The sequence below is a fragment of the Amblyomma americanum genome, chromosome 11, assembly GCF_052857255.1.
Source record: "Amblyomma americanum isolate KBUSLIRL-KWMA chromosome 11, ASM5285725v1, whole genome shotgun sequence".
In the NCBI taxonomy this organism is placed as follows: domain Eukaryota; kingdom Metazoa; phylum Arthropoda; class Arachnida; order Ixodida; family Ixodidae; genus Amblyomma; species Amblyomma americanum.
The window spans coordinates 100,146,839-100,169,129 of NC_135507.1; the positions used below are offsets into that span (position 1 = coordinate 100,146,839).

The 22,291-nt window shown below is 45.2% G+C and overlaps 1 protein-coding gene across 17 annotated transcripts in view; it reads right to left on the minus strand.

Annotated features, from left to right (window-relative positions):
* The window catches only part of Ssdp (Sequence-specific single-stranded DNA-binding protein), a 96,138-nt gene that overhangs the window by 60,756 nt on the left and 13,091 nt on the right, over nt 1-22,291 (minus strand). For all 17 annotated transcript variants that reach the window (XM_077644406.1, XM_077644411.1, XM_077644400.1 and 14 more), the window contains exons 3-5: nt 10,336-10,397; nt 4,509-4,593; nt 1,785-1,826 (exon numbers count right to left, since the gene is read on the minus strand). In XM_077644406.1, coding sequence (XP_077500532.1) covers nt 1,785-1,826; nt 4,509-4,593; nt 10,336-10,397 — 189 coding nt within the window. The remainder of the gene's footprint in view (nt 1-1,784; nt 1,827-4,508; nt 4,594-10,335; nt 10,398-22,291) is intronic.

The window sequence follows — 22,291 nt, forward strand, 5'->3', positions numbered from 1 at the left end:
ACATTCAATTGTCACTGTTCAGTAATTAATCGACCAAACATTTAGTTCAATTATTGAATTACTTTCACTTTTATTGGTGATTTAATTGAATTAATGAATATTTATTTACTGAATTACAAGTTAATTTATTAGTACTTTAGTGTGCTTACTAGACACTAGCATTGGAACCGTCTCTGGATGTGGCACAACTGAAGTTACGAGCGAGAAGACGACTTAGAAAACAGCAAAAGCATAAAGAAACGAACACGCAGCAACGTCATCGGCAGAGGTAAGAGAAATGCTTGCATTTCTCTTTTGCTTTTGCATTTTGCACCCCAGGAATTTTTTGCTTCTCGAGCTCTAGCTCCAGTGGCTTCCATTTAGGAGTTGTCTGCTTACTCCCTCCTGCCTCCTCCTGATCACACGATGGCATTGCGAGCAATTCTTGGCTGGCACGCAAGAAATTTCCGACCCCACAGCTGCTGCTGCATGCTGCTGACCCGACGATATGCTTAGAAATTTTCAGGCGACTTTCCAGTGCCAATTCACCCATTGTTGCCACATCAATAGTCTTCCAGCGCAACACGAACTTCGTTCTACGCACACCATTCCTGCACACACTCACCCACCTGCCATAATATACGTGTTCTAGACAGGCAGACTGAAACATTTTTCACCTGACATAAAAGCACAAAAGGATAGTGGCGCCATCAGTGTTGACTACACTCTACTTCTGGGCCAGTGTCAGTAGTCCGAAACATCGGAAGATGAGGACAACAAACACCCCCACCGCCCGAAAGGTTTTTGATGAAACCATGCACTATTGATGGTTGCACTTCCAGACCAATTTATTCACAATTTATTCACTAGGGAAAGCAGCAAATGCAAACAAGATAAAAAGGAAAATGCAAAAGGGGAATAGGTGGCATTTCTTGAAGGATTTATGACCCATTAGAGAGAGAGAGGGGGGGGGGGAAGAAAGGGACAAAGTAGGCCACTCGTGGCCTTTGTACAGTTAGGTGCTTTTCTGTATCCACAATCTTTCCTATATCATAATCATCATCACCCTGACTACACCCACTGCAGGGCAAAGGCCTCTCTCATGCCCCTCCAATTAACCCTGTCCTTTGCCAGCTCCAGCCACCATGTCCTGACAAACCTCTTTATCTCATCCGCCAAACTTTTTTATCTCATCCGTCGACCTAACTTTCTGTCGCCCCTGTTACGCTTACCTTCTCTTGGGATCCGCTCTGTTACCCTTAAGGACCAGCGGTTATCTTGCCTTCACATTACATCCCCTGCCCAAGCCGATTTCTTCCTCTTGATTTTGACTAGGATGTCATTGACCAGTGTTTGTTCCCTCACCCACTGTGCCCTCTTCCAGTCTCTTAACGTTACACCTATCATTTTTCTTTCCATGGCTTGCTGCATTGTCATAACTCAAGCTGTGCCCTTTTCGTTAGCCTCTATGTTTCTGCCCCACAGGTTCCTGTATGTGCAGTTAAAACTAGGTGGAAAGAGAACTTTCTGGCATGCCCCAAGAGAAGAAAGCAAAAACACCTTGTGGAGGCCACGGCATAGAGGAACCAAAGTCCAGGCTTTGCCCAACCACTCGTACAGTCTCTACCAAGCGTTGTTCTGACACTGTTAGGCAGCACAGAGATCCACTGGTGGCAACAAGCTCAACAGCAGCTGTGGGGCTACCACCACCAGCGATATGGCCGACACTGCTTTGTGCGACTCGCCCAGAAAGTGGTCTGTGCAAGAATGAGCCAATAAGGAAGATGGATGATGCAGGTACTCACGTGTGCAATGCCGTTGACGGCATAACCAGAGTTGACAAAGCCCTGCAAAAAGACGCAGAGGGGCGGCATGAGCAGTGCCAGCAGAAACGCCACACAAGTTTTCCGAACACCAACGCAGCAGCAAAAGGAGAGGCCACCCGGACGCAGACAGCTCGAAGAGCACATAGAGGGCATGAACATCCCAAAGGATTGCAAGGCTTATTACGAGAAGATGACCTCCAGACATGGCTTCCCCACTGGTTGCCTGATCCTCAACTAAAGCAGTAACCTGACGAGTCCTGCTGACGGGTGAAACTAAAAGATTATAAAATACAAATATTAGTCAGTAATGTGAAATTTTACTTATTGATGATGAGCTCTGGCCACAGCTGCTTTGGGCCTTTAAAAGTCATCGTCGCCATCGGGTACGATTTATGTGCCTGGCGTGTTTAGTACAAGATGGACTTGATTTTATGCCTTCTTCAGACAAAAATTCAGGCCAAGTTTTAAAACTTTCCTCATTTCCAGTTTTTTTTTTTGCCATGACATGTACTTTTCCTCATAGTATGCCGTGATGTAGTGGACTTAAAATTTTTTTGCACACACGAAAGCGCATAGATTTTCCTATGCAACAAGGTAAAAAAAATCACAAGGTTTCATTTTAGAAGTTCAATTAATTTGCCACTTTATATGAGGAAACATTTGGGTCTATATTTAAGCATACAAGCAAAGACAAACTTTTATACTGGTGCTGATAAAATTAAGGAGACTGTATGGTTGCAATCTATAGTTGCTGCAAAACAAAGACATATTTTTGCATCTTTTATGTGGAAATTGCAAAAAAACTTGTCACAGTAATTAGTTACAAAATAATGAAAATCTTGAAATCCACAAGGAAGAGAAAAATCATCTGATGGTTTAAGTTAAAAATTAAGATTTGGTCGAAGACCTGGGTATCCCCTTAATTGCGAAGATATCGGAGTGGCCTTTGCCTTCGAGTGGATGTTGTTGGAGTGACAATGACAATGCATCCAGTGGACAAAATGCTCAGAATTCCAGTGACTAAAAACTATGAATAAAAATAAGGCTTTAGCTACAAGCAAAAACCTTCAATGACGAAGGGTCAACATGTCACAAGGAAACATAGATCCCTGGTGTTGAAAATCAAAAACAACATCACCAGAAAAGCAGCAAACTGCCTTCTGAGCAATAACCTCGAAAAATGCAGTCACTGGAGCTCTAGGTTGCTCTTGTAAATGAGTAAGACGTCATATGACGTGAACTCGCTCATTCATTTGCAAATATTTTTTTTTTACAAATCAATGATTTTGGCACAAGGTTGCTAACTCCCGCTGAGCACCCAGATACATTTGTACTGACTAAAATATTGCCTTTACCTAGAAAAATAGCCCATAAACGTCACCTTATCTCAACATTTGTTTGGCTTCACTGCACAGCGCCAACACAGCAATGGGGGGGGGTTCCTCTGGCAAAATGGTAGCCTCTGAAGAGACTGCGGTAGCAAATTTTGATCGCATAATGAAGACACGGCAACTAACAGCCATTTCACTGCAAATATCGCCCACAACATCTTAGTCCACACAAATAAGTTGAATTGGCAGCAGGCAGGAAAAGAAGCTGCACTGAGAAAAGCATCCCATGTTTTCTGCTGGTTTCACGAGGCTCTTCATTGTCCCAACAAGAACCGGATTATCAGGCATCACCCTCAGGCTCACTGCCACTACTAGAATAAAAAAATATACACTAAAGTGCAAAAAAATTGACACCATGGCTGTTGGCAAGAGGGTGCTGCAGCTATCAGTGAGACTGCTATGCTTGCTAAGAAAAGCTGTGCCCCGCACTCTTCAAACTCCATTAAAATGAGCAAAGTTACTCATTGCATCAATATTAAAAGTCACCACCTTGATCTACATAGAGACTTTCTGCAATTATTAAACGTAGGTTTTTTGTACAAGAGCGCTTTTCCCGGCCTAGCATTGTCTACAGCATAGCACATGAGAATGCAGCTAAGACGTGTCAACTAGCAGGCTGGTTAACTGCTACTGAGTTGTTAAATTTTAAACTATAATTGTTAGCCGCCTTAATTCACGAGAGACATGTAGCCCACCGTTAGCAATATCTACATCAGTTTTTAGGATTTCGAAAACGTGGTTGCCCTCCACGCTGTAGCCCAACAAATTTGGTCTATTTCGATGAGTTACGGGCACTGGAGAGGTTGCTTTGTCTGCAAGCTTATCGAAAACAAATGTATTTTGACACGATGTATCCAAAATTTGTTGGGCCACATCGCTGGGGGTAACCACATTTTCAAATTCTAAAAACAATTATGGTGGGCTACATCTCTAATTAAGGAGCCTATCAGTGGTAGTAAAAGTTTACCCAATATTAGTTAACCAGCCTGCTAATTAGTACATCTTAGCTGTATTCTAATGTACTACACCACTGCCACCGCTATTCAGAAAAAAGTGCTCTTCTAACTCAAAAAGCCTATTTTACAGAAAGTTTTACGGAATTACAGAAAGTTTTAGGTGAAACACCTGCATGAGCAGCACTTAGTGTGACCCATGCTGAATGGGCCTAGTAAGGAAAGAGTCACAGAGCAAAGGTGGCAAGGCATAGTGATGCCCACAAAGAAAGGCCATTCGCCCTGAAAACTTCCTGACAGTAGGTCCCTGACTATATGGCAATAATGGTGCACATGCCACAAAGTCGGCCAGTACTCACATAGTCATGGAAGGCCTTGGCTTCGCTGGAGTGCTCACACGTGTCTCTCCGCTCAGGCGCCGCACAGTACAGGTCCCAGAACACGCTGCACAGAGAGAGAGAGACTATGCATGAACAACGCGTAAAGTCTTACGGCAAAGAGGGATGGTACATAGCTACTGGCACACAGGGATGTCACGCAAGCAATACAGGCTGAAACAATAACCTGGGTGCCGGACCGTCATTTATTAGTAGCTGCAGCAGCAATGAATACCACAGTAGTATTCACGGCTTGCAGCCTTCCTTGAGCACAGACTTGGCCCGCTGTGTGTACCCGATAGTGTCGCATCTGCGGAGAGGTGAAGATGCCCACAAGTATTGGGCCAGATAACCGGAAACAACCGAGTGACTTCGCGTGTCAATCCAGCAAGACGTGTATTGCCTGCGCTCTCTCTCTTTGTTGCCTACCCTATGATATGCAAGCCGATAATCCACACACATCTTTACGCAGCATGAATCCAATGGGAGTAAACAGTAGAATGCCCTGCATGCTTTAGCCATTACAAGTTTCATACTTTTAAAATAATCTTTTATTCATGCCAAGATCATGTTGATAAAACACATACAGGCAGCTCACGCATAATTTCGCAGGATTGTTCGAAAACAGGTGAATAATGTAACTGACTTTTTAACTATTACAGTTAGACACCTGGTTACTTTGAGATTCGTCGCCACCTGTTAGTAATAGCTGTATCAGTTTTTATAATTTCAAAATCGTGATTACCGTAGCACTGTGGCTCAACAAAATTTGACTACTTCGACTAACTATATGCACTGGAGAGGTTTGCCTGCGTTTTTGAAAGCGCATGTATTCTGGCACGATGTAGCCTAATTTTGTTGGCCCACAGCGCTGAGGGTAACTACTGCCTACAAATCTCTAATCGCAGCCAGTTGCTTAATTGCGATAGTTACAAAGTTGAGTACAAGAAATTAGTAAACTGGCTAAGTATTGAACTTCATTAACCTGTTTTCTGATGCCCGCCGATGCTGGCATTATTCTGCCGCAGATGCCTCATAACTCGAAAAGACTATTTTTACATATTAGTAGTGGGCTTCTCCAAAGCACCTGGTATACATATTACATATCTATTTAATTATCAATTATCTTTATGCCGTCAAGTAATTACACTGTTCATTTCCCAATTAATCAACTCAAGTTAAAAAAAAAAGGCCGCCACCGTCTGGAAGACGTTGAAGTAACGAGCGTTAGCCGTTTGGTTTACTAGATGAAGAAAGCGAAGAACGCGCCGCTCGTCTCGAGAAACGGAATGCAATACCCTTTGAAAGGGGTGGATTGCCACCATGCTCGGACGCATGCACGCACGCCGCCTAGCGCCAGCTATCAGAGAAATTACGATGCACGTCTACCCATTGTCGAGTCGCACCCCCTCAAGATACGTCACAAACGGAATTTGCTTCGTCTGGAGGGTGAAGGTGGGCCTAGAATTCGGCTTCCGGTACGATATGGTAGCGCTTCAATTAGTAATTGGATGTATACAATGTTTACCTATTATTTAATTGTGGTTTTATTTCTATAACACAACCCATAGGGTTTTATTTGCCTACCAAATTCGGTATACAGCTCTCCCCGGAGGGGTGCCCGTCGTCGTCGCGTGTATATAGGGGAACGAATGTATACATGTATAGCGGTCCCGTAACGGGACAGTTTTCCTACCTGTTTTAGGATATTTTTTCGTGAGGGGGAGGGGGAAGGGATGAGTGGGCACAACCAATTTAAATGGCTGCCATCTTGGATTCGAGAAACCGAAACTATGCCGCTATTTCGTCCCCTGACGTCATACTCGCATAGTTCCACCTCTATCCACTATATTGGACCGTGACGTCATCATGGGCACGCGGCAGGTGGTTGTTTCTACAATGCTATTGTAGATGGCACTACAAGTCTCAATGCGAGATGCGCTGTTTTCTAGTTGCAGCCACAGATGGCGCTTTGATCTCAGGGTGGTAGGAGACCTCATGGAATCTCAAAACGTGATGAGAGTTGCTGCCCCAGATGGCGCTGTGATCAAGAGTGGTAGCAGACCCCACGAAATCTCGAAATGTGATGAGTAAGAGCTTGGTTTGGTTTATGGTTTATGGGGGTTTAACGTCCCAAAGCGACTCAGGCTATGCGAGACGCCGTAGTGAAGGGCTCCGGAAATTTCGACCACCTGGGGTTCTTTAACGCGCACTGACATCGCACAGCACACGGGCCTCTAGAATTTCGCCTCCATTGAAATTCGACCGATGCGGCCGGGATCGAACCCGCGTCTTTCGGGCCAGCAACCGAGCGCCGTAACCACTCAGCCACCGCGGCGGCGCGAAGATATGGAATATTTCAGCGGCTGGCATTTCGTTTAAATGTGAATGGTATGCGAGTGCTTTTTCAGCGAGTCGCGTGCTTATCGCCCGCGGTCACGGCATTGAACTTGACAGCCTGGAGTTTAGTTTGTGAATCGTGAACATGACTGAGAACAGCGCGTGGACGCCGGACAAGCGCGTTAATTACGGCACCGAACCACTTTCGGGCCAGCAGCCGAGCGCCATAACCACTCAGCCACCACGGCGGCTGTGATGAGTAAGAGCTAACGTTCTTAAAAACACTCCCTTATGCTTTCCGTGTGTGTGCATGCATGCACGCACACGCACAATATTCGACGCCTGATTTATCGAAAAGACTCTATGGACCACAAGAACGTCAAAATTCGGACAGTCTGGAAAATCAAGTTCCAATGCAAAAATCACTCTAGGTCAACTTCTAATTGCTAGAATGTTGGTGCAAGGGGCCAGCAGTTTTGTGCCCATTCCGTTGACTCCCATGACAATTTCGCAGAGTGTTGTGCACAAAGGTGACTGGCGGTGGCTGCTTTTGTGCGTTCAATGGCAGTACAGTTGTGCCCTATTAATATGACCTTTTCTAAAATGAACAGCTTGGATTATGGCCAATTTTTCTGGCGAACAAGCTTGCTGTCCGGACAACAGAGGGGATGGAAATGCACTGAGCCCACTCGGGCCCGTGTATTTGTGTCCCGTTAATATGGAGAGTCATGAGAACAAACCTCATTTGCTCCCAACAGAATTTTTTTTTTGTTTTAAATACAGGACACCAGCGAGAGAGAGTGCAAAGGTGCAAATGCCCGAGTAAGAAAGAGCCTGCTTATTTTGTGGTTTCATATTTTATACTGCCAATGTGACCAGTCGACATGCATTGCATCAGTTTCATTGCATGTAAGATTGTGAAAAATACGCTTCCTGCAACTTCTGCTATGCTGCAGGCTGACAAAGTACAAATATGAACTAGCAATAAATAAAAGGGATTTTGCTAGTCACATGTGCTCGTCATCGAAACTCAAGTTTTGACAGTGTTGCAATAGAACAGCTGGAGGTGCGGCGCATCTGCACCAAAGATAAACCTTAGTACGAAACAGTACATGCCAGTTGACCAACCACCTTTGCCAAAAGCAACCTTTGCACAGTTCTCGTGTATTTCGATGTTCATAAACTGCACCGCCTAACCTACATGATCTTCCCCTTAGGCTGCGGAAATTTTGCAGACAACTTCGACCGATGCATGAGCTGGTTCCTTTGTTCCGTGGTGCATGAACACATGCAAAACCACTTATGACAACTGTCCTTCCCAAACCTCAATTGCTTTAGGGTCTTTGGAACATATTGCCAAGACATTTTACCAAATGCATCAGCTTTTTGACTATGACAATGTCAAGGAATGTTGTGCCCCCTTTTTTTATGCCATAGGCCATCAGACCGAAAATTTGAACCTGCTGCTAAAAACTAGTCTGAGCTCCTGGACAAGCTGCACTATCTGTTGCGCCGCATGCTCCTGGAACGTGAAAAAATACACATAGCACGTCCCTTTTTTTTTTCTTTAGAACAGCAGTGGTGAGTTAGGCAACTATATGGAATGGTCATATTTCAGTTCCGAATAAGGCTTCGTCTCAGAGACCCGTGACATCAGCGCATGCTTCGTTCCGACATATTTTATGCAGTGCGCCTGATTTGTAAATAATGAGAGTGGTTTTATTTGGTGCTTTAGGGTATTTGCAACATATTGTCAAGACATTTTACCAAATGCGCCTGCATAATTTTGATTAGATGTCAAGGAAGGTCCGCCCCCTTTTAGGGCTTTTTCAGGGTTTCTATTTTATTACTACCAAACAGAAAAAAATGAAGAAAAGTACTGCAAGACCTCATATAAAAAATATATAAATAAAAATAAGAACAGAACTCAGAACATGTGTAATGTGCAGCTCCTCCATCTACCTCCATTTCATGTCTTCATGCAACTGCTCTCTCTAGTGCCATAGCAGCCATATTGCCTAACTTCAAAGCCCAAGGAAAGTGCAGTGTATTGTGTACAAAGCAGAAAATCTCAAGTATGGCACCAAGAACATGTACAACGTTTTGTTTTAATTTTTTTGCAATCACTTTCTGGCTTAGTGGAGCGGCTTATTTTTGTTGTGCATGTATTTTTTTTTCTGACCTGCATATTTAACCAATAAAGTTTAAAAAGTTTTGCACACACAGCAGTTTTCTCGTTCAAGAGAGCAATATGCAACAATATCATGTATCACAATGTGTGATCCACTTGGCGATTTCCATAAAAAAAATTTTTTCAATACACCCAAATCCGGCCATTTTTACGCGGTAACGAAAGAGTTTAATATGGTATCTTGTCAATATTAAGAGATATTTTTAACCGAACTGCCAGCTTTCAACGTTGAAAGTCAAAGGAAAAACAGCTCTCTTTGATTACAAAAAATCTGCTAGGCACATCAAGTTGCAAGAAGCTTCTACACAGCTACTCCAGCAATGGCAATTACCGCGAGGAGAGGAGCGTGCCAGGCAGCCAGGAGCACTGGCGTGCAGCCGAACTATCTGGCGAAATAACACATGTACAGTACAGTCCACTGTTAAAGGGAACATGCGATCGTGTGGCCTCCGCACTTCTGAGCGCTGCCGTTGAGAACTAGTGGGAAATGTAGGTGCAAGGCACATGCGCAGTAAGCATGGCGGTTGGTCTTTCCACGAATGCACACCTGATACCACCCATTCTCGCCGCACCTAATGGCCGATTCACATGACGGACTGTTCGCCCGCGGCCCGCGCATCACGTGTTCGTGCGTCACCAAATCGAGAGGCGTGCTGTCAGCCCGCGGACTGGACAACCAAGGAAGTTCAAGTGCCTCTCCCCTAGTGGGAATTAGCGGCGGCCCGCGAAGATGCGCGCGCCAGCACTGGCAACCACCGCTCTTGCCAGTATTTCGGCTGCCGCATTCCACTGAGCTGGCGCACTGTTTTGACAAGCTGCACTGCGTTTGCTACCATGACGAAGTGACCGACTCGGCTAGCAAGACGGCCCAGATAAGGTGGCTAGACTTAGCCCAGGCCATTGAGGAATTGGACAAAGGGCCGCGCCTGCACCATTGAATCGCAGTCAAGGTTCGGGAGAAAAAACCAGTTGACCAGCGTTGCCAAACGCTTTAAAATAATCTGGCAACAGTGGTACACCCAGTGCGCCGTCTGCTCTCTGGGTACCTCGCATCCGCTTGACGTCATCGGATCGCAGGCCAGTTTTTAGTGGCGCATGATCACGTGATGCGCGGGCCGCGGGCGAACGGACCGTTGTGTGAATCGGCCATAAGCAGCAGGGCTTCGTGAAGCACAGAGGCCCCATGCGATCGCATGTTCTCTTTAACAGTGGGCCTACTGTACAGATGCTCAGGCCCTGCAAAGAAGAGCTGTCGTAGAGTGCAGGATGCCAACTCACCACCACCAGGAGTGCAGGAACCCAGGTGGTTCTCCTAGCGTTATGTTCTTCTCCCATCGGATCTGCAGAGAGACAGAGAAACGTGCTCAGTGCATGGCCATCAGGTGCACAGCGCTAAGCAGCACAGTAGGACACTACACAGCTGGTCATGCTTCTCTGTCGGAAACCAGACTGCTCCCATGGTCAGTGGTGGGAATTGCCAAGAGCATTTTGGAGCAGGCTGTGCAGCAGCTGCACATTCAATTTTAAGCAGCTTCTTTGCGTTTTGTAGTAGGAGGCGTATAGCAAGAATGTCACCGTTTAGAACATGACAATGCACTGCACGAAGATTTCAATGTGCAGGGTTCAACGCAGTTGTCCTGGCCAGCTCTGCATATATTTTTATATGCGCCCAAATTTACCTATTGTGCAACAAAATAAAATGAACAAGATTTTGTATTGGTATCATTAGCGCAAATTTTTCTGTATAAAAGTTGCAGAGGATGTTGAGATACACCCATCTGAGTTGCTTACTTTAATGTAACTGTTGTGCGATTTCTCTTTTTAAACTTAAAAAAAGCCCGCGAAATTTAAATATTGCCACGTGAATGCACTCCTATGCCAAGACATCAGCATTCCAAAACTTGCTCCGATTGAAGAAACTCTTATACAGAAAGACAGAATGAACAGAGGTCATTGCGGTTACAGTAATCATCCCAGGATGAGCATGGCCACTTTGCTTTGGTGAAGTTATGATGTCGCAGCATGAGCGTGAACACGTCATCGCTGTTTCGTGGCATAGCAGAGGTTAGTGCCTAGGCACTGGAGAGGGTCATAGGAGGTTATGGAAGTTTCTTAAGAGTCCAGCATGGTCACACCTTTTCTTGATGAAGACTCTCAAGGAGCATTACTACTTTCCTCTGCTGATGGGTTCGGCATTGCGATATGCTTTACACGTGCTTCGCTACTTCCCTCTTCAGGTGTATGCGATGAAAAGACTTGGTTTGGAGTTCCTCATACCGTAACATGCCATTCAAGCTCTTGAGGCGGAAAACATCCGGCTACGACACAACTTGAGGTCATGCCTGCACAATGTGGTCACCGTAGGACAACCCAAGGAGAATGCAACCACATCAACGGCAGTGGCTCAGTTTAATTACAGCTCCTATTTATAAGAACAGACTCTCTATGCAAAAGCTTCGGATTAACTTGGACTTTTGTATAAACAAATGAAAGTTTGGACATTGACGGTACGTTTACAGATAGCAAGAGCGAATGAGGCCCGTGGAATCAAGCTAGCTCGCCTGAAGTGCATCCGGGACCTTTCTCGCAGTCTTTCATAGACCAGGGTGTTGGACTTTTCTGCTTAAACCGAAAGAAACCGATAAAAGTACACCGAATTCAATTTTCGAAATTAGACTAACAAAAAAACGTCAGTATTCTAGTCATGTGGACCATAGCTGACTGGTTGGTGAGACGGAGTTACACTCATTCAAAGGAGAAAATAACAAGGTATGACTTAAGTTGATGGGCATTTGCGCAACCGGACATCGGGCAGCGCTGACCCAGAAGCCGAAACGTGGTCATCCTTTGTTTTGAGATTTAGCTTCTTGTCGAGGCCCCACAAGCAGCCCGATGTCCACATGGGGGCAATTTTAAACCTTTATGGGACAGCATATATCTTTTGCAACAATTATTAAAAATTATTTATTGCACGAGCAGATGAGGTGCACAGAATGCTTCTCAACAAATTTTACAACCTCAGGACGAATAGTTCAGGAAAAAAAAGGACACATATACTCCACTGGCACAAAATGGGGATAAAGAAAATGGGAGGTATTCATCCCATTGACCTACATGGGTTTCCTCACTGAGTTTCTACTAACCACTTTATGAACACATGCACACTTGTTCGCTTGTTGATGATCTTGTTCGCATACTTTTTTCGTCGTGGTACACCACCAGCATCTACGCCTTTATTCAACTTTCACAGGGTTGTGATCATTGCCGATGAGCCGAACTTCGCCTAACATGGCAACCATTTTGGACTATTATCATTTACCCTCATTCATTCAGAAGGGCTTCTTGTTGCTGGTGGTTCTGAATGTTTGGCCACTGAAGATTTGGCGTCCAAGAACAAACACTACACATATTTGAAAAATACCACTCCAACTATTTTCAGCATGGTAAAAAAAAGTGCTTTCCTCTTATTACTTTTCATCTCAAATCTTCCAAATAAGTGCACGTTGTGATCTAGAATTGTTCCTCGCTATGCAGAAAAAAAGAATTACTTACGGGGTATATTGATTGTTTTCTGGCAGATCGAATATAGCCAAAAACAAGCAACGTGCCCAAACAAAAAAAAAAGTGAAATTTCAAGGTTTTTACTCACTACCTCACCAAGTAGACGCGGCAGAAATAATTTTTAAACAAAGCACTGAAACATCAAGACCGGTGGCAACACAGTACGAATAGGAGTCCTGCGTCCCACTGCCAAGATCTTATGAGCCTTTCAGTATGGGAAACCAAGTGGGTCGTATGTGTCCCATTGTCTCATAAAGGGCTAAAACAAATATGGTGAGTGTGCGGCATTGGCGGTTAACTGGCAAAAAAAAAAAAAAACGGGCCTTTCAAGGTCGCATTCGAGCCGCAAAGCAGGGCCAACAGCGGACCACTCAGGTAAGGAGGGGAGTGAAAAATTGCATTTGATGGCATACTGCATGACAGACCGGATTTCTCAGGCGGCAAATGGTGAGGGTGCGACTAAGGCAACGTGCACAGTCCAGACTGTATGTTTGCCTTCCTTGTTTTTCCCTGGCGTTTTTATGTCTTCATGTCTCTGTATGTAATGGCCTCGTGGAATGCATAACATGCTTGCGAGTGAACAACCGCGTGGTCACCAGCGTGCCAATGGTGCTTTCAATTTTAAAGAAAATCTCCTGAATGGTTCTAGCAAGCTAAATTACTACTGGCTAAGCATATTATTCCCAGAATTCTGGGCAAATGTATTTAAGGGAGGTTTTTCCATAGTTTTTCCATATTTAAGTAGGTTTCTCGATAGCGTGTACAAGCGTCCAGCCTAAGAGCCAGAAAAAAGTAATTTTTTGCCTACTGCAACAGTTCACCAGCAGCTCCATCACTGCTGTCCGCACACATACCACGCGATGTCCCGCTCTGCACCCTAACCCAGAGCAACAGCCCAGAAAATTAAACTCCATTTTGCACTTGTGTCCGACGGCTCCATCATATAATTTTCTTACACAAGCACAGCTGTACGTACAACCATATGTGCATTAATTACTAGCAGCATTAATTACTATCAGGTCTATTTCTGGTATTTACAAAAAGGCCAAATTATCCACTAAGTGACTTTGAACTGTATGGAAATAATACATTATATCGCCGAAAAGAATTGGCTACTTATCGGTACAAAACAATATTCCCGCATACAAAAAAAGACGGCATTCAGAAATAAACAAAAAAGTCAGCCAAATGTTCCAAAAATAAAAGCCGAAAAGTACAACTCCCACTTATGTGATACATGGTGGTACTGTACAAAAACCTCTATACTAAATCTAGAAAAATTCCAAATAAAGCACTCTTTGGCTCTCTTTTTTACTTTAAATGTGCATTTGCCATGAAAGAGGTCAGGGTTGGATTCTGCCAGCCATGTTTCTCATTACGTATCAGAAGAATGAACCAGTCGTGCCTAGGCCCATTAGGCAATAGCAATTGGGCACAACGGGTGGTAGCCTGAGCTTCTTCGCACTGGCCGTGGCTCTTGGTTGCTGGAAAAGGATTTTGGCACGTCTTTGGTGCAAATTAATTGTTAAAAAAAAACCCCAACTACCAAATATACTCTCATACTGAAACCCCCCCTCCCCCTTTTGCCAATGAGAATTAACTTTTTCTTAACGTGATAGCATTGAAGGCCCCATTCTCCAGAATATCCAGCGTCAGCGTTGTGAGCGAAACATCATGGGCATGGCCCTGTCAGGTGATGCCCAAAGAGCAACTTAGGAGGCAGGTGGCAGTTAAGTTAATGACTGGTCACTCAGGAAGATCAACGTGGGCCGGACAAGGCCCGCCGCTGGATAATGGCACATCACTTATCTGCTGCACCACTGCACTAGGAGAGGTATGAGGACTCCCAGTGATCTATAAGTGTAAAGTAGAAAATAACCTTTGCCATACATGGAAACTAACCCTTTAAGCTTATACCCTTAAGTTCATACCATTAAAGCAGAGCTTAAGTGTCCCCTCTTTTTTTTTTTTTTTTAGCCGCTAGGTTTTTGGAGTACATTCCTTGACAAGAGCTACTGGGGTAAGGGGGTAGGAGGGGGAGGGCTCCGCAATCTTGGCAGAGTTCCAAGAGGTGCTGGTTGCGCGTCCTTGAGAAAAGGGATGGCTGCAATTTGCTGGGTGCCCCTCTGTGTTCTTGTGTGCCTAGAAAGCCAATGGGCACTTGAGCATCGGAGAGGAGTGTAGCTGTTTAAACCAGAACGCTATAAAATATCCCCTACACCTATACTAAACCCTTACACATCTCCAACCAAAAAATTTAGTCTAAAACCCAACGTTTCAGAGCTGGCTCGGCTCCTTCAGGGGTGACCGGGGCAGCCACTAGCATCTTCAGTGTGCGTGGAGGGGAGCAGGAGGTTGAAAGAAGGAAAGTGGTGATGTGAAAGGCGCAGGGGATTCTTCTATCAGCTGCAGAGCGAAGTTCCTGTGCACATACCGCAGCAGGTTTCCTTTTGTGTGGAGGATGTTGTTCGTGGTAGTTTGAATGCGCCAGGATTCGAGCAAGAGCCTTTTTAGGTCACTTGTTTCGGTTCCAAGGATGCTGGTTTCGTCGAAGTTGATTCTGCGGTGTCTGAGTCTTCACAATGTTCGGATACAGGATTGCGCTCTCTTGCGAAGTTGCGGACGTCGCTTTTATGTTGCCCAAATTCTTTCTTTTAGATTTATAAGTCATCAAACCCAACCAGAAAAGAAAATCTCAGCATGTGTAGCTTTCAATCCCCTACACTGAAACACTATGGTGGAAGTATGCCCTTTAGACCCCCAAGCGATGTAGCGACTTCGAGATCAGGAGCGAAAATGCTTTAACTCTCTCGCACCATAGCCAATGCTTAAACATTCGCATTGCACACTGATTACTGCCCTGCCAGTTCTGCTAACCTCGCGTAAGAAACGCACAGCCAACCATCAGGGCCAGTGTTCAGCATGTTCCCCTTATCTCACCGCGATTAGCTGGCGCCACCAGCTATCGCAAAACCGTCGAATCGTGCCGTGACACAGCAAACACTTTTCAAGATGAACGATGCTAACCACCAGAGGCATGAATGTGTCTCACCGCATGCTTTTGTTAATGATGAACAGACAGACGGAGCAGGCAGGCGTACGATACTAGATTTCGACTCCCCCCCCCAAATCTGCTTAAACTGTTTTTCTGCGTAATGAACCCACCACACAAATTGACATCAACTTTTTCTGGAAAAAAAGTGGGTTCATTACACGAACATATACTGTAATTTGTAGCAGAATGTAGAAGTTTTAATGCAATAGCGCAGGGTGGCCCAATTGGCACAGCACTTCACAACCCAACAAAGAAAATAAAATGATAAAGTTTGACAACCAAAAAAAAGAGCACACACATTCAGAGAAAAAAAAGCACATCACAGTTCAACTTTATACACATCACAAAGGGGGTTATGAATGCTGTCATGAAGCATTGTAATATTATTAGGTGGACATGCTGTATCTGCAGACATGATATTGGAGGATTGACGTCAGTGGTCTATTATCGGAGGAGCAAGGCATAGGGTACCCCCGCAACACCAGCACGACCTGCACTGCAACATTAACAGAACCACCCCTTCCACACTACCTCATGACGCCTGAAGATAATGCACCAGTTGTGGTACGCCACCAGAAACAATTTTACGACACACAGCCAGCCTAACACTCACGTATCGGTTGTGTTGGACTGCAAGCCCCATGATGGACCCAAACACTGTCACTAACCGAAGGCATGAAAATGCCACGCCGTTAGATGCCCAAATGCGCGAGCAGCAGAGTGCACGGTGTGGTTGCGTGGGCTGGCTTTGATACTGATGTTTTCGTCGTACGCTTTTTATGCGTGGTGTCGACGGAGTGAGCGATAATCATCCTAAGCGAAAACATCCGTACTGGTCAGCTGGCGTGGCAGTGTCGTGCAAGTGGTTGGTGTAGAATAAAGAAGCACCATGTAGTACACCGCTGCACCAAGAGATGATGCATGAGAGGATACTGAAACAGGCTGGACTTGCACAAATTTAAATAGGTTATTTGAGCTAGAGCTTGCTAAGGTGTGACACAGGCCAAAATAAAAAAAGACTCAAAGCCAAGAGCTGGTGGGAGGAGGAGGTTAAGGCCATGGAGAAACATTGGAAGCCCCCAGAGAACACAGCAAAGGGGGGGGGCAACCTTAAGTAGACAGAAAAAGGGATACGTACATAAACTGCAGACGGGAATCATTTTACTTGATCAATTAAAAGAACCCGAATAAAGGGGTCCCAATGAGCGTCAAAAGTAAATAAGAAGGATAAACAAGCAGATAAGAAATTTTCTAAATCACGGTTGCAAAGGTTCTTTTTAGTGCAAAAGCACTGATCTGCAGGCTCAGAGCCTTGCAAAATCGTTTATTGCCAATGTATGATGGCATAGAAAAAAAGAGGCACAAAAAAGAACTCGCATCAATAGCCACGACTGGGAGTCGAACCCGTAGCGGCGCGAACAGATCAGATTCAAAGGCCGCTGCGAAAACCCACTAGGCTATTGCCGCGACTGAACACGCTTCATGTTAAACTACACCACACTCTCAAGCTGTGTACCCTAGAGCGTCGTCTTCACCAACTCCCATCTGCTCCACCCAGCGGCTCTGCCCACTCAACGTCTTCTACGTAGCACAAATCCATGCTTTTGCACTGATTCGAACGTAGTAAACATTCTCTATAGTTGTAGTGTTGCTTTTTCTTTGTTCTCTTAAAATGAGTGGAAACCAACTACAATTCACCACCTTTCAAGAAAAAAGCTATGGAATACACAGAAGCAACGTGGCAACCTTTGGAGCTTCGGAAAAAAATTCACTCGACACTTTCAGAGCCAGAAGCAGCACAACACAACGTGCAACAACCAGAAAACGTCATTTCATGGACAGACTAACATATCCTGAACTGGAATCCAAGGTTGCAGGGTTGGTCTGGGAGCTGCGCACAATAACCCCGACTGATTTCCGAGTGCATCCACATGAAAGATGTTGAGATCGTGCATGCCTCAAGGACTCACGAGGGCGCAACACAGAGACTTGCCATCATGGCTCTGGTGTTTTGTAAAGCAGAAGGGCTTTGCTCTAAGGCGGCATACTTCTATGTGCCAGAAACTGCCCGAAGGGCTTGTTAACAAACTACTTGTGTTTCGGGAATATGTGATCGAGCTGTGTCAGCAACATGAGGAAATGCAGACGAATAGCCAGTAAGGATCAATATACCCTCGAGCAGGACTGTTTCAGAGAAAGGAGCCAAGCAAATTAAGCTTCTAACATTAAGCAGGCAACAAGTGCTCATGATTCATGATGACCCTTAAGTGCATAGCCAAGAGAAAGAATCTGCCCCCTTTCATCATTTTTAAAAGAAAAACTCTGCCGAAAGAGGACTTCCCAACCAATGCTATCATCCGGTCAAACGAAAGGAGCTTCATGAATGAGTCGTTGGTGCTGCAGTGGACTCGACTCGGCTGCATTTGGTGACCTGGTGCTCTCTTCCAGCGACCAAACATGGTTCTCGCCTCGTTTTGAGGCCACCTCCCCCGACTAACATAGAATGGGCCCTGTGCCATGGCTAGACAAGTCGTCGTGGTGATCCCTAATGGACTGACATCCGAGCTGTAGCCACTGGACGTTATGCTCAATAAGCCGTTTAAACATCAAGTGAGTAAATTTTATATCGAACGGATGTTGGACCACAACCCAACCGCCCCCACTGGGCCACCTGCGACGTCCATTGCTGCAGACTGTTTAGTTTAGTTTATGGGGGTTTAACGTCCCAAAGCAACTCAGGCTTTGAGGGCCACTGTAGTGAAGGGCTCTGGAAATTTCTTTAACGTGCACTGACACCACATAGTACATGGGCCTCTAGAATTTCACCTCCATCGAAATTCAACCGCTGCGGCCGGGATCGAAACCGCGTCTTTCTACCGTACGCCATAACCACTGAGCCACCACAGCGGCTATTGCAGACTGTTTGTGGCTGGTATCATCGGCATGGAAATAAAGAGATTGTGTGCAAGTCTTTTCGAAAATGCAGCATCAACAGTGTGCTGGATGATACAGAGGTCAATGCTCTGGAAAACATAGGCAGCAAGAAGCACTCGTCATCTGACTCGAGTTCTGACGATTCATCGCTTCAAATAACACTTGCACTCTCCATGCCCTTGTGGCACGCGCTGTGCATACGAGCAGCATTTAAATGAAAATCAATGGTGCCATCACTGTGCAGTTGGTTAAGTCATTTTTGTTTTTAATGAGAAACCATTAGATGGCTTAATTTCAAGATTATGTCCGCAACAAAAGGCGCAATATGACGTCACGTGATGAAGGTGATCATGTCATCATTAACACAAATTAACATAATATGATTCAGTAACACCAAGACTAATTAGAATAATTAGTGATGACATCGTATGAATGACATACTAAGTCACGTGACAATGATGTAATGTAACGTCACTTGGTCACGTGACAACGGTTGTGGGGACCTACCCTGCATCCCCTCTTGGCTTTCCCGCGATGCACCCCGCAGCAACAGCTCATCTTTGGTTACAGGCACAAAAAAAAGACACAACACAAGGCAGAAAGACAGGAGGGAGCATGCTTCATCCAGACTTTCTGCTTTGTGTTGTCTTTTTTTTTGCGCCTGTAACCAAAGATGAACAGTTGCCAACTTGCTCAGCAAGACATTCTTTTATGCAGCAACAGCATCGCCTCCATGCGGGGCACTACGTGACTCTCCCTGCTTAACGTAACTAACAAGAGAGGGCGCTGGCGTCGCAGCGGGAGAGTGTGCTTGCTGCATGCGCATATCCTCTGGGGCTAGGGAACGTCATCAGGATTGGACGTATCGCCTGCGGATCTCCGCTCTCCGCCCGTGGGGCGAGGCCTCCCGCATCTGGTCCCGTCCGGCTTCAGAGTCTCCCCCTGCCCTAACGTGGGAGAACATTCGCTCATAACCTTGCTGATGAGTCGGACGAGCTCGATTCCTTAGCGTTTTTATTGTTGCTGTAGCAATAAATGCCTTGTTTGTGTCACCCGGTGCGTCGTTCCTTTGTTCCCTCAGAGCAAGGCCCGCCGCGGTTGGCGTGCACTTCGTAGTGTACGCGACCATGGAGTGGGGTCCAGGCAGCTTTGAACTGTCAGCTGCGATTAAGCTGGGAGAACGTATTTATCTCACTAATTAAAACCCCACATCTGGCAGCCCAACGTGGGGCCCGCTCTTGGAACATTGAACGACTGACCGTCCGGTTCGAGAAACGCTCTTTGTCCGGACTTGACAAATGCTAAGCCTAGAGTGAATTTTGATCACTAGGTCCTGCGGCATGCTTTCTTGAGTGCGAGGTGTGTTGCACTGCAGCACGTTTGAACTTTTCAACATTCTCAGCTTGTTTTCGTCAAGACTTCCCTGGAGTTTCTTCAGCACGAGAACCACAAGGTCCGCATCGAAGGAGCGCGAGGCCTAACGCCTGCGAAGTTGCCGAGCCCAAAGTGAGTGAGTGCGGAAGCCGCATGGGTGGTCCGAGTTTTCTGTTGAAATGGCAGGCAAAACAGCGCTGACGGACGGGACGGAAGAAAGCGAGACAGACGCTGCGCATGTGTCTGTCTCGCTTTCTTCCGTCCCGTCCGTCAGCGCTGTTTTGCCTACCATTTCAACATGAACCAACCAGCCCGACTCAGCCCTCTCTTCGAGTTTTCTGTATATATTGTTCTCTGCTGCCTGTTTCACGACTCTGGGAGTCGCAGTTCCGGGAGCCGGATGGCCTGGGACCACGGGTGCCGCTACGAGCTCGCTGGTACTGCAGCTCGGCACCGGACGCTCCTCCGACCCCATCCGATACGGTGGGTGCCGACTGCTCACAAGCGGGGTAGGACCCCCCCCACAAAGCTGATGTCTCCTCGCGGCTGCACGCACGTAACCCTTTTCGAGACTGTTTTCTTCACGGTCGTTACCAAGTTGGTAGTTAGGCCTGCGGCTTTTTGGGGCTGCCTGCACCACGTCAGAAGAGACACGACCACAGGACCGTGTTGTTGAGAGGGGGCGCACTTTGCTGCCCACCTGTTCTCTTGACCTCGCATGAAATGAAGAGTCTCGTTCACTCAAGAAAGGGCTTTGTTCACTCGAACTCTGCGTTTGCACAGCCACATGGCATGTTTTGCTAGTGAGTTAAGAATTGTGCCACGAGGCCCTTTCGGATGCCGTTTCCCCTCCTGTGGCCTACGTTAAAGGCACGCCGAGGGCATTTCGGCAATTTTTAACAACTTCGATTAGCCTGGAAAGACACTCGCGAAAAAATTTTAATGAACATTTTATTAAAATCTATACCAAGAGACAATGACCCAGTAAGTTTAAATATGGCTATTCATAGTGTTCCCGAAAGTATGCTTTTGCAGCCAACCAATGAATCAGAAGTCTACAAGTTTATTCATTTGAATAATAGTGCAGCATTAGATGTAGCTAATATGCAAGTAAAGCATGTCAAATATATTTTGGAGCTCATTCTTCCTGTTCTAACTCATATCTATAACTATCCTTGAAACGGGTGTATTCCCAATTGCCATAAAGAAAGCTAGATTAACTGCAGTTCATAAAGGAGGCAATAAAAAATCGGTTTCAAATTGCAGACCAAAATCCCCTCTCCCTATATTTTCAAAGTGGCTAGGAAAACTACTTTATGATCGAGCAATTATTTTTCTAGATAAGCATAAAGTGCTAACCAATGCCCAACATGGATTTGGAAAAATTGGATCAACAGAGGCAGACTTATTTATTCTCAAAGAAAATATACTACAAAATATAGAAAATGACAATTATACCTTAGGTTTATTTACCGACTTCACGAAGGCCTTTGGCTTAATCACGATATACTACTGTATAAACTTTCACTCTACGGAATTCGGGGCATATGAATGGAACTGCTTCTTCGATCATAAATGAATGGTAGAACTCAGCGCGTATGCGTCGATACGGAACAGTCAAATTTCTAAACAGTAACGCATGGCGTACCACAAGGAAGCGTTTTGGGGCATTTATAATTTAATTTATATATAAACGATATCGTTACACTAGACCAAATGGCGAAGTTCATAATATATGCAGATGTCAGCAGAGTGTTATTTTCTGGTCTAAGTGTACCCAAATTAGTAATAAATGCAATGATACGCTTGAGAAGCTCTTGCTCCGGTCACGGCGCAACAAGATAAATATTAATGCAGCAAAAACAAAAACAATTATATGCCGGGCAAGATAAAAACAACTTGAAATTCAACACGCAATTAGATATGCTAATAATGAAATTGTGCATGAGCACGAATTCTGGGAGTTGTTTTCTCAGCTGGGATGTGCAGGTGAATAACATCTGTAAAAAGCTCGCTACGACAACAGGAGCATTGTCACGATGCCGAACGCTGCGCTGCTACCTCAAAGGTTAAGCGACAAATTTATTATGCACTATTCGAATCTCATTAATTATTGTAGCTTAATTTCGGCAACCACTACGAAAACAAATATCGCGAAGATTCTGCGCCTCCAAAAGAAATCCCTTCGTCACATTGCAAATGTACACTACTTATTTCCAACAAATGCTTTGATACCATTGTATCAGATTATCAGCATACACACATGTATGACTTCCAGATGCTACGTTTGTTTTATTTTTCTATTAGTTC